This window comes from Lathyrus oleraceus, chromosome 4 (genome assembly GCF_024323335.1).
Source record: "Lathyrus oleraceus cultivar Zhongwan6 chromosome 4, CAAS_Psat_ZW6_1.0, whole genome shotgun sequence".
Classification (NCBI taxonomy): Eukaryota; Viridiplantae; Streptophyta; class Magnoliopsida; order Fabales; family Fabaceae; genus Lathyrus; species Lathyrus oleraceus.
Genome location: NC_066582.1, coordinates 43,997,736 through 44,010,021, shown reverse-complemented (window position 1 = coordinate 44,010,021; position 12,286 = coordinate 43,997,736). Strand labels below are relative to the sequence as shown.

Below are 12,286 nucleotides of genomic sequence, written 5' to 3'. Positions count from 1 at the left end.
TAAAGGGGACCAAGGATCATAAAAAAGAAAAATAGTTTATATGAAAACATATATAACTTATTATATACAAAATCCTTTTCAATACCACTAAGAATGTAATAAAAAATGGTGATTGAATTACAATTGAGACCGATATTGGCTAAGAAACCAGCGCAGGAATTCTCTTCTTTATAAATATAGGAAATAAACAAGTGTTTATGTGAGAAAAAAAATATAAATATTTAATATTAAAATATGGACAAATTAAATGATTAAATTTCTAATTAATAAATTTATTTACTGAAATACCGGTTCGAACCGATACCTTTTTCATTCAGCTCCGGTCCAAATGAAACAAAATTTCCAATTTTTTCTCCATTCCCAAATTTTATCGAAATTCGACCTAAATTTCGTTTCTTCTTCTCACCGAACCGTCCGGCGAACGCTCCACCGTCACGCCGTTCTCGTCCGGCACGTCAACCTGCTTCCTTTCCGGCTCGAATCTTCGCAGTTCGCGTAGGTTCTTTTGCTGCACGTCCCTCCGTCACGCCGAAACATCCTTCACCTTCGCTCGAACAGGTTTGTCAATCGATCCTTCTGCGTTTCTCACTTTCTCCGCTTCGAACGAGATTCCACTTGGTTCTTTATGTCTCAATTTGTATTTTTGTTAGAAGAGTTACTCATGAGTTACAATCGCAAGTATGAATTGAATTAAGTATTATTCTGATTGCACGTAAAGTTGAATGAAGTTTATGAACCCTAATTATTAATTGGTTCAAAGGTGGATCAAACAATGACATGAAGGTCTCGCCCATTTTGCCTGTTCGATTTTGAAAACATTGGCTTTAGGTTTTAGATAGTAGTTTAGAGGGTAACTTTGCTCTGTATTTAGTTGCTTTCACTTTTGCAATTCTGATTATTTAAGCATATCTTATTCACACCAGCTTTAAGCATGGATCCAGAAGCCGCGAGAAGTGCACGTGAATCTTTGGACCTGGCATTTCACATGTCCAATATACTCGACACGGGTTTAGACCGTCATGCACTTTCTATTCTCATTGCCCTCTGTGATCTTGGGGTCAATCCTGAAGCACTTGCTGCTATTGTCAAGGAACTTAGAAAGGAGAGGCTCCCACCGTCATCATTGCATCCCACACCTCCTTCTTGATCATACATGTATTTTGTTGCTCCTATCTCAAATATTGTTTTGTGGAAGGTATTTTTTATGCTTATATTTGAATGATTGTATCGCATGCAAAGGTGAATACACGGAACAAAAAGATTGATTTATCAAGAAATGCTGATTGTTTTAGGAGCATTGTAGATAACCGGAACAATGGAAGAGTAGTTCAGGTGTATAAGATTTCTGCCTAACAGAAGTACTTGTTGTGTTTTGTTCTTATTGTTACTTGAAGACTATTTATTTACAAAAGCTATTGTCTAACTTTATTGTAAGATTGGTTTTTTATTTTTGGTCAAGTAGTCTAGTGGCTGGAGTTCAGCATTTAATTTTCCTGCACAGCTACCAACTGAGCTGACTTAGGGGAGTCTGTAAGATTGGTTTATCTTGGAAGCAATATGTGTTTTAGCAATGTTTCCTAGTAATGGGTACCTACCTAATGTATTCTTTTATTACATCTATGAAACAAGGAAATCCTTCCTTTCTTGTTTTATGTGACATGCATACAATTCATATATTTTATCCAACTGTCACGTTCAAAGGTATTTTTGTTTGTTTCCTACATTTTTGTAAGCTCAAATCAGGCTTGAAGGTTCCTAGCTTTATGAGACTTGCCTATTATTCTTATGTTTAGGTTCAATGACCTTTGGTTTTAACTTTTAGTTCATATATTACATTTTCTGTTTTTCATACCTTAGTGTAGGGATCATAATGTCTGCATCTTTTACTTCATATTGAAAGTGCATATTATTAACTAGTCAGGACTAATGTATATATATGTGTAATGTTAGTATTGACTGTATAACTCCATAAATGGTAAGAAGATTAGATCCTTGTGGCGAATTTATTATTCGCCATTTTAAAAAAATATGGGTTCAGTGCTCGTTAGTTCGCACATCACATTTTTTCCAATTTGGTTTCGTGCCCGTGTGCAGGTTCGTTGGATTGTGCATTGTGCACATGATGTGTGGATGTCTCTCCATCTTTGGATTTAGATTTGTTTTCTAATTTTGATTTCCTTATCCATTGAAATTGGTATTTGCACTGTATTGCCCTCTTTTTCTGCATTCCATTTTCTAAAAAATAAATATAGAATTTATCAAATGTATCTGTTGTAGTTACTTGATGTCATCTAAAATCTCAAAATATTGAATATGCAAATGATACATATTTGTCTCAATGTTTCTACTTACTTTTCTCTTACCCAAGAGTTTTTCTTCAATTCTTTCTCCAAGGGATATGTAACATGGTCTATGGCTAACAAAATTATGATCAAAATAAGGATAGGTCTATTCACTGCTCCATCTATCCCAAACCACCTGCAGAAATCTGTTTAAACTTTCATAACCACTTTTTAAAGGATGTGTTTAGATCCCATCATAAGATTGTGTTTTGTTGTTATTAGGAAACCAAGTGAATTTTACTCCTTTTATCATTATAGTGGGTTTAGTGGTGTAAACACATGATGATGGTTTATCACACCTCAAACTTGCTTATTGTTTACTTTTAAGAAAAACAGCACTGGATAGAAACATGGTCCTACCTATATTGAGCATCAAATAATCAACCACTAAACTATCATCAATGGGTAACTAAAAACTCCCAAATCACTTGATCAGGTCAACTGCTTAGCTTCAAATCTACAATTCACTAGTGTATCTCTATGTCATGCTCATATCATAGCTAGCTTAATTTCCAAATAAAGTACATTTTCATCAACTCAATTAGTAAAACTAGAAAACTTTATAACCTACACATTTAGCTTAGCACCTGACATACCTCTTGTTATGCACAACGTATATCAAAGCTTGAAGGCCTATGGTCATGGTTGAAGTGCCTCATGATAGACTATAAGCTACTAACAAAATAGGTAGATGTATTCGGCAAGTAATAAGAATGGTTTAAAAGGAAGAGTGCAGAGTGAAAAATACCATATAAGGTAATAACTTTTCAAATGAGGAACTATGATTTCCTAACCCAAGTACAAAAATTTCATGCCTATATTTAGTTAGTAAGATCCGCCCAACATTCCAAGTTTGTACAAGACACAGTACGCTATAAAGTAGAAAAACATTTCTAGTTTCTGTTATTGTAATTACAATGGTAAGCAAAGATAAATGAGTTTAAAGTATCATTATGTTATGTTAATCAGAAGATTTCGATACCAAGATTGAATGCACGAGAATCTCACTTTTGCTCTCTTATTAAGCCGTGCTCTGATACCAAAATCACATCTTTTATAAATAAAATATTTAGATAGTTCATGATCGATTTAAGACTAACTTATAAAACAGTCTTTAACTTTTAAGAGATTATTTGTAGGAATTTCAATTTAGTCATGATTCAAATGTGGTAAAACGTGTAGGATTGTATTTAATCACAATTTAAATGTAACAAATATATAGATAAATTTTATTTAACTACGGTTTAACCATAGTTAAACTCCAAGTCAGGTGCAATTACCCCCATTACACTTTTTAATAGCCTGTCTTGTTAACTAATTATACTTAAACCTAAACTCAAAAGTATGATAGTGTGAATACAAAATATTCAAATCAACCAATTATCCTCAAGAAAAAGACATAAATTCTGTTTTGGCTCCAAAGGGATATTGTTAGAAGTTTGTTAAGAAATTAATTAAGAACTAGTTTGATATAAACATTTTAAGATACTTAATTCTTGTAATTATACTGATGTACCAACTAGAAAAGGGTTAATTTTGTGTTCACACCTCTATGGCAAGAGGGTTTAGAATTTAAGCACATGAATTCAACACCCAAAGTTACAAAAGACAAAAGGAATGCAATTACAACCTCCTTAAAATAGGACACCTCATCTGACATGAAATCACAACAAACAAGTGAAAACTTGGAATTTTTCCTTAAAATATTTTAAGTATTACTTCAAAGGGAATCACTTATTTACCTATATACTCAACCCCTACAACCCTTTTTCTCTCCATAGCTTCCCCTTCATCATACATTTCCATCTCTCTCATAATCAAAAATATCAATCGCCACAAAGAAGAAGAAAAAATGCATATAAGACAAATATATATACCCACCTAAACTCATTGGTAAAAGCCAAGGTACCAATTTTCTCTTTTTAACCAAACTTCATCTATATATATATATATATATCTTACACAAAATTTATACATGTTCCTATTTCTTACTAGATGATGAATAACATGGAAAGGATTTCTTCATGATTCATGTGAAATATTCAAGTTCTTAGACAGGTATTATTTATGCTATTAATTAATTTCTAATCAAAGGAATAGAGACAAACATGTGATTTAGTAAAAATGTTTGTTTTTTGCATTTGGTGTCATGTGAAATATGTGGCAAGAAAGTAGTGAGTAGTAAACGGTGGTTTCTGATTTTTGTCTCACACATTCATGCACTGTCACATGTGGATATGCTTTCAAACTTTCTTCATATTTCACGGATTCATTAAACTAAATGTTTGGTGAAAATAAATTGTACATATATAACACCAACCAATACACCTTTCGCACATACGTTAAACATTGTCAATCATTCATGTTTTGCTCAATTAAGTAATGAAACAAGTTTCATAAATTTATATTTTCTTGGATGTTTTTTGTGTTGTTATAACAAATGGATCCATAACCACTCTAACTAAATTTATATTAAATATTTTATAAAAAAAAATTGTAATTTTATTTTATATTTAGTACCACCTTTATATATTCCCTTTTTATAACTGTTTTTTTTATTGTTACTAGTAAATTATTGGGGCCTATCGAATATTGTTTTATCGACAATGAATCATGATTCAAGAATTGATGTAGTTCATCTTTTTGTTAGTGGGTTTTGCTTGCCTACTTACTACATAAATTTACTCTTAGAGTAATTAATCCCCATTCTTTTTTAATTTATATATTTAGAGTGAGACTTAGTTTGATTTTTTTATATCATTTAAAGTAAATTGTTTTTTTTATATATATAAAATGAATTGCTTTACTTTAACTCCACTAATTGCTAACAAATATTTGAATATGTTAGCTTTTTATCTTTTTTAATAATTGATTCCCCCTATGCTATGTAATTGTCTTTGCTTGAATTCATAGTGGTAATTAGCCGTGAAGACAAAGAAAGGAATATGATAGAATACAAACCGAGCTTTATAAATTTGATTTTGACATCAAAGAGCTTCTAAGAAATGTTATCAAAGTGTTGCTCCCCTTAAACTTTGAAGAGAATAATTAGGTAAATTATTATTGCCCAAGTAATAATATAATCATTTGGAAATCAACTAGGTTGTTTAATTGTGCTATAAGCTAGAAATTGAATGAAAGACCTAATCAAACCGTCTTTGTAAAGAGATTAATTTGTGCCGCTGCCCCCCAAAAATAATCAATTTAAAATAAAAAAGACATGTTTATATTTTTTTTGTAAAAACCAACACTTCATAGAACCAAATTTGTTAGTAATGTGTGTTAGTTTATTTTAATAAAGTTGAATCATGTTATATTTTAATGTAGGGATGTTTGCGGTGCGGTTTGAGTCGTTTTGACGCTAAAAATCATTTGAATCGCAAGAAAAAAAAATATGCGGTTTGATTTGGTTTGATTGGTTTTTAAAAATAAAATAAAACCAACCAAATCAACGCGGTTTAGGTTGATTTGATTGATTCGATGTCTTACGAACCATACATGCATCGATATAGAAAATAACATAACTTTATGTTTAACCATTCAAACATTATCAAATAACAATAAAATTCATCGTATTTAGATAAAAACTTCTTATTAGATATACAAAAATCATATTAAACAAAAATAAAGTAAAAAATATAAAATAGAAGTATAAAATAATATAAAAAATATTATAGTAAAAAAGAAAAACAGAGGGGAGATTGAAGAAGATGAAAAAGAAAGAACAAGAGAGATGTGAGATTAGAAGATAAAAGTGCGATAAAAACGTAATTAAAAAAGAAAACAATAACATAAAAATGAGAAGTATATGACAAAGAAGTTGAGAAGAATGTGCGATATTACTATAAGAGATTTGAGAAAATTGAAACTGAAATCATAAATGTGAATAAGAAAACATTTGTAAGGTTAAAACATAATAGCTTTGGATTTTTGGTTGGATGTGGGATAAGTGAAGTTTAGATCGTAACATAATACGATTTGGTTTAGTTTAGTTCGGTTTACAAAATACAAATTGCAAACCGAACCAAACCAAACGGTTTTGTTAAAAAAAGATCGAAACAAATCCGAACCAAATAAAATCTTTTTGCAGTTTCGGTTTGATTTAGTCTGATTAATTACGATTTTCTATTGGATTTGTTCGATTTTGAACACTCATATGTTATATATACTAAGGAGTGATCAAGTTTTATATTGACAATAAGTCACTAAAAGGTTAGATATACAAAAATAAATATTCATATTTTAAATATTTTGTGATTCTAGAACAAATGTGATTTAAAAGTTTTATATTAAATAAAAAGAAAAAAATATTAAATATCATATAAATGATTCTTCTTAATCTATGTGAACGTTAATTAGTGTTAAATGATGATGCTTACTTATAAATATTAAATTTCACATGACTTTTGCAATTAATGTTGAGGGTCAAATAATTGATTGTTTCTTCTAAATTGCATTAAGAAACAAATTTAGACCCACAACTACTTTAGCTATATGTGTGCCGTATATATGCTAATTGGTTCCTCCTTACAACAACTTTTTGCTGTTTTACATTACAAGACACATAATAAAACAAAACCACAAAACAAAATAGCTCCAACTTGGATCTTTTATTTTCTCTATCAACACAATCTTTAATCAAATTAGTATTAACAAGGCCCTGTCTTCAAAGCTACTTCAATGAGACACCACATAGTCCTAAAATACAATGAAATCAAACAGAAATGTCCGTCCTGATTAATACTCTGCAAAAATTCGCAATAAAATAAAATGAAATCAGCGAACATTTAAATTTAAAAAATAAATTCACCACAAGTGAAATCATGTGCCAACACAAGTTGAATAAGACAGAAATAAAAATATTTTTTTCCTTCCGTTTTGTCCGGCATCATCTAACTGTACATGTTGTATCATTAACCTTATGTCACTTTCTTTCTGTGTGGTTAGGTTCAAAGTGTTCATCTATGGCAACCATCTACCACATACATATACATATACCATTTCTCCACTCACACTCACACTCACACACAACACACAACACACACGTATGTAGCATAAACTCTGTCTTTTTTTTATATATATATATATATATATATATATATATATATATATTCTACGTGTCAGGTTCCTGTTACAATAGTACTTCCCCTTTGTCCTTCTTTTCATCTTTTCTCTCTTCTTTCACACCCCATTTTCAGTATCATAACCATGAAGCAAAAAAATCCAACATCAACCACACCAAGAACTACGTTCAAACATCAACAACAACAACAACATAGTACTGATACTAAGTCTCTACAAACTGTTCCGCAAACAGCATCAACAACAACACGTTTTAGAGTAAGAGCTTCTTCTAAAACCAAAGAATCTCCAAAAACACCACCAGAGATTGTTAATAGACTCTCCCCCATTTCATCAACAAGAGCTAAGTCAGTACCTCCAGAGCTCAAGAACAATTCAAAGGCCAAGAGGAGTATTGTGATGAAATCCATTCAAGAGGTTGAAACTTCTCACAGAGGTAGTACTAGTAGTAGGGAGGTTGAAGAGACTAAGGTTGCTGTTGTTGCTCCGCCGCGGCGAAGGAGGATTGAGGATGATCATGATGCCAAGGAGAAGAAAGAGTTGCTTGAGAAGCTTGAGGTGAGTGAGAGTTTGATCAAGAATTTGCAGTCTGAGGTGAAGGCTTTGAAGGATGAATTGGAACATGTTAAGAGCTTGAAAATTGAGCTTGAGTCTCAGAATATAAAGCTTACTCAGAATCTCGCTATTGCTGAAGCTAATTTAGCAGCTGTTTCCACTAGTAGTACTAAAAAGGTGAGAATTTTATATATTCATTGCTTTGTTTTCTTCTGTCATGATTCATAGTACATACAATGTGTTTGTTTGAAACTTCCTCAGTGTTAAAAGTGATAATTCATATGTTGGTACAAAATTGAGATCATAAAAGGTTATCTTTGTCGGCTATAAACTGTGTTCTTGGCAACGAATCTGATTTTTATTTTACTTGAATGAAGGAGACAATTGGAGAACACAAGAGTTCTAAATTTAAAGACATACAAAAACTCATTGCCGACAAATTGGAAAGGTCTAAGGTGAAAAAAGAAGCTAATCACGACGCGATTTTCGTTAAAGCTTCAATTCCGATTCCAACTCCAACAATAAGTCATGTCATTCCTCAACATGCAAGTATAGGAACAAAATCACCAACCAATCAATGCCTCCTGCCACCTCCTCCGCCGCCACCACCGCCGATTCCGTCTCGGCCTTTGGCAAAATTGGCCAACACTCATAAGGCTTCTGCAACTGTCCAACTATTTCACTCGTTAAAAAGTCAGGACGCGAAGAAAGACTCCAGAGGATCCATGAGTTATCCTCATAAACCAATAACTAACAGTGCACACAATAGCATTGTAGGAGAAATTCAAAACCGTTCGGCTCATCTGTTAGCAGTAAGCATTGCATTTAATTGTGTTAACGAACTTTCAAAATTGTTCTGTTAGTCAATGAGTGAGGGCTGATAAGACTGACCATTGTTTCTAGATAAGGTTGGACATTCAAACAAAAGGAGAGTTCATTAATGAGCTTATTAAAAAGGTGGTTGACGCAGCCTATGTCGATATTGAAGACGTCCTCAAGTTTGTTGATTGGCTTGATGGTGAACTATCTACTTTGGTAAGTTTCTGCCAAAGTTATTTATTGGTGGGCCATTGATGCAATCAATTCGCGTCTTCACTCTTCATAAGATAGATAGTTTTGAAAAGTTTCTTATATCTAGTTTTTATACAATAAAAGATAAGATCCTTTTCTAATTAAATACCGTTTTCTGAGTATAACTATGCATTTGACATTGTACATAAACGATAAGATGTATTGTGCAGGCTGATGAGCGCGCGGTCTTGAAGCATTTTAAGTGGCCTGAGAAGAAAGCCGATGCGATGCGTGAGGCTGCAGTTGAGTATCGCGAGCTTAAAATGTTGGAACAAGAGATTTCATCGTACAAGGATGATCCTGACATTCCATGTGTAGCTAGTTTGAAAAGGATGGCAAGTCTATTAGACAAGTAAGATTATTGTGACAATGATTCTATTTATGAACTATAGATAATTAGATATGATAGATTTACCGGTGGGAGAGGCTAATTCTGTTCCGCGTTGTGGTAGGTCTGAGCGGAGCATACAGAAGCTAGTCGTGCTGCGAAATTCTGCCATATGTTCGTATCAAGTTTACAATATTCCAACTGCATGGATGCTTGATTCAGGAATAACGAGCAAGGTATAAACAGTCACTCGGTACCCCGATTGGCCTTTGAAAAGGCTTATTAGAACTTGAGTTGATTAAAAATTCACCATTTACGCAGATAAAGCAGGCTTCTATGACTCTGGTGAAGATGTACATGAAAAGATTGACAATGGAGCTCGAATCCATTCGAAATTCAGACAGAGAATCCAGTCAAGATTCTCTTCTACTTCAGGGTGTACATTTTGCTTACAGAGCCCATCAGGTAATTCTTTAGCAACTTCTAAGGGAAGTAAATGAAATCTGTAACCTGAAATTGTTCAGAAAAACGAGATTTGGACGTATCCTATATTGAAGCCTTAAATCCGAACCGTGTTTTATTTGCTGTTTTGAAGTTTGCTGGAGGTTTGGACTCAGAAACATTGTGTGCATTTGAAGAGATAAGGCAACGTGTACCAGGAAACCTAGCAGGGTCTAGAGAACTTTTGGCTGGCATAGCATCATCATGAGAAGTCACTGATTTTTAACACTACTGCTAATGGTTACAAAATGTTGGCTACTAAACATTTGTTATTATTCTTAAAATATCTTTTCCAATGCTCAATGCTTACTACTAGTATGAAGTGTGAAGTCCCTCACTCAGAAGATTTTGTGAAGAAAGTACACTCCAGTCAATAGATGTTTCTGCTATGAAATTGTAACAACCTGTCTCACAATGTAGGAATAGGATCTTCAGTTATGAGTTGTTGATTTCAGTAGTGAATTTTTTTGAGATAGTTCTCTCTAATGTTGTAACTTTGCTGTGTGTAGCTGCATACATATATTTAACAATTTACAAAGTTAGTTTAATAATGTAATATACTCATGTTTCATGTCAAGTGTAGTGTTTTGTCCAATACATATTGAAGCTGTCTATACTGTGCAAGATTTGGATCCGGTATCTTTAATTTCCGGGATTGTTCTTCCCATTCTTAGCGGTGAAGAGTCACCCTTAAAAAAATAAAAAATGTCTTTGAAATAATACGGAAGTTAACGTTTGGATACCTTCAAAACATTTCGCATGCGGGATGACATCGGTTCGAAGAAATGTGAGTGTCCTTTTAAGTTGCATGAGTACTTGTTCGCATGTGTTTTTAAAGAACAATCACGAGTTTAATTAGTTTGTGAGATTAACTCAAAAAATCTTATAATCAATTTTTGTATAAAACACGTGAACAAGAAAATATGTGCGAAGTGACTATGAATGTCAACACGCAGACGAAGCGAAGACAGACTTTAATAATTTAAGAACTTGAACTAAAGCAAATGAAAATCAATAAATAGAATTAAACAAACGCAATAAATAACAAGAATAAAAGAGTCTTTCAATTAAGGAAATATAAAGACAACGAAAGAAAAGGACGTAAACTCATACATGTTGTTAGTGCGTGAAACATTTTTAGTGAGGAGAGAAAAAGATTATGAAAATAAAGATTATATTCTTGAAGAATGATTGTATTGCAAATTGATTTACATATGTATGTATTTATATACAAAGTTACTTGACTACTAAATAACAAATATAACAAATTAAATAACAAACCCTAAACCCTAATCAGCTTTGGGTTTTGGCCACACACAATTTGGATTATATCTTATATCTCAACATATCCCCCTATAATCCAAATTGTCGAACATATGTTAATCATAGTCGATCTGAATTATTTCTAATTTCTTTCTCAAACTCAAGAATTTGTCGATCTTCAATTCTTTGGTGAAAATGTCGACCAACTGTGCTTCACTTAAGCAATGTTTCACTTCAAATTCACCTTGATTTATCTTCTCCCTAAGGAAATGAAATCTAGCTTCAATGTGCTTACTCCTTCCATACAAAACTGAATTCTTCGCAAGATTTATGGTTGACTTGTTGTCGATATGCAGCACCAGAGATTTCTTCACTTCGACCTCCATTTCTTCAAGCACATATCTGATCCAAATTGCTTCACACGCAACATAGGATCCTGCTATATATTCAACTTCCCACGATGACAATGCCACCACATGTTGCTTTCTCGAGTACCATGATATTGGGGCGCCAAATACTTGAAAGAAAAAATTAGTTGTGCTTCTTCGATCTTCCTTATCTCCACACCAATCAGCATTTGAATAGCAAGTAACCATAACTTCTTTGTTTTCAGAGTCTCGTCGAAATAAATTTGCATAATTTATCGATCCTTTTAAGTATCTCAGGATTCTTTTTGCAACCTTCATGTGTGACACTTTTAGTTCACTCATGCATTTATCTGACTAAGAAACTTATATCAGGTCGACTGTTGTACATATATCTCAAAGATTCGAAAATTTATTTGAACAAAGTTGCATCGACTTTGTCTTCCTCTCCATGCTTCTCCAACTTCAAGTTTGGTTCAACAAGTGAAGATGTAAGGGTCGAATCATCCATTCGGAATCTATTGAGTATCTATTTTACATACTTTCTTTGATCTAACACCATATCTTGCTTCGACATTTGAAACTCTATGTCTAGAAAATAAGACAAGTTTTCCAGATCCAACATTTCAAATTCCCTCATCATCAGCTATTGGAACCTCGACAAGTTCTCCAAGCTACTTCCAGTTACTAACAAGTCATTGGCATATAAGCAGATGATTGTTATCTCTTGTTCCACAACCTTAACATAAACACCATACTAAGACTTACATTTAATGAAT

At 32.8% G+C, this 12,286-nt stretch overlaps 2 protein-coding genes across 6 annotated transcripts; both read left to right on the top strand.

Moving 5' to 3' along the window:
- Window positions 1-299: 299 nt before the first annotated feature.
- LOC127138764 (mitotic-spindle organizing protein 1B) lies at window positions 300-2,362 on the top strand. Of its 4 annotated transcripts, none has more exons than XM_051065280.1 (3): window positions 300-558; window positions 924-1,195; window positions 2,095-2,362. In XM_051065280.1, exon 2 carries the CDS (start codon window positions 932-934, stop codon window positions 1,145-1,147), a length of 216 nt encoding a protein of 71 aa, XP_050921237.1. In that variant the 5' UTR covers window positions 300-558; window positions 924-931; the 3' UTR covers window positions 1,148-1,195; window positions 2,095-2,362. The 4 variants fall into 4 exon arrangements, with proteins under 4 accessions (XP_050921237.1, XP_050921235.1, XP_050921236.1 ...); XM_051065278.1 differs by lacking the exon at window positions 2,095-2,362 and adding an exon at window positions 1,240-1,652 and having other exon boundaries at window positions 924-1,155; XM_051065279.1 differs by lacking the exon at window positions 2,095-2,362 and adding an exon at window positions 1,293-1,652.
- A 1,713-nt stretch (window positions 2,363-4,075) lies between these two features.
- On the top strand, window positions 4,076-10,456 carry LOC127138763 (uncharacterized). Of its 2 annotated transcripts, XM_051065274.1 has the most exons (9): window positions 4,076-4,247; window positions 4,338-4,400; window positions 7,541-8,156; window positions 8,357-8,791; window positions 8,883-9,014; window positions 9,221-9,402; window positions 9,503-9,614; window positions 9,700-9,843; window positions 9,974-10,456. In XM_051065274.1, exons 3-9 carry the CDS (start codon window positions 7,551-7,553, stop codon window positions 10,085-10,087), a joined length of 1,725 nt encoding a protein of 574 aa, XP_050921231.1. In that variant the 5' UTR covers window positions 4,076-4,247; window positions 4,338-4,400; window positions 7,541-7,550; the 3' UTR covers window positions 10,088-10,456. The 2 variants fall into 2 exon arrangements, with proteins under 2 accessions (XP_050921231.1, XP_050921232.1); XM_051065275.1 differs by lacking the exons at window positions 4,076-4,247; window positions 4,338-4,400 and having other exon boundaries at window positions 7,413-8,156.
- The last annotated feature ends 1,830 nt before the right edge of the window (window positions 10,457-12,286 follow it).

Excerpts from the sequence above, each read along its gene's own strand:
- LOC127138764 (XM_051065280.1), top strand. The coding sequence starts at position 932 with ATGGATCCAGAAGCCGCGAGAAGTGCACGTGAATCTTTGGACCTGGCA.
- LOC127138763 (XM_051065274.1), top strand. The coding sequence starts at position 7,551 with ATGAAGCAAAAAAATCCAACATCAACCACACCAAGAACTACGTTCAAA. Across the intron at positions 8,792-8,882 it reads GTTCGGCTCATCTGTTAGCA|ATAAGGTTGGACATTCAAAC; the intron begins GTAAGCATTGCA and ends CATTGTTTCTAG. Across the intron at positions 9,615-9,699 it reads ATTCAGGAATAACGAGCAAG|ATAAAGCAGGCTTCTATGAC; the intron begins GTATAAACAGTC and ends CCATTTACGCAG.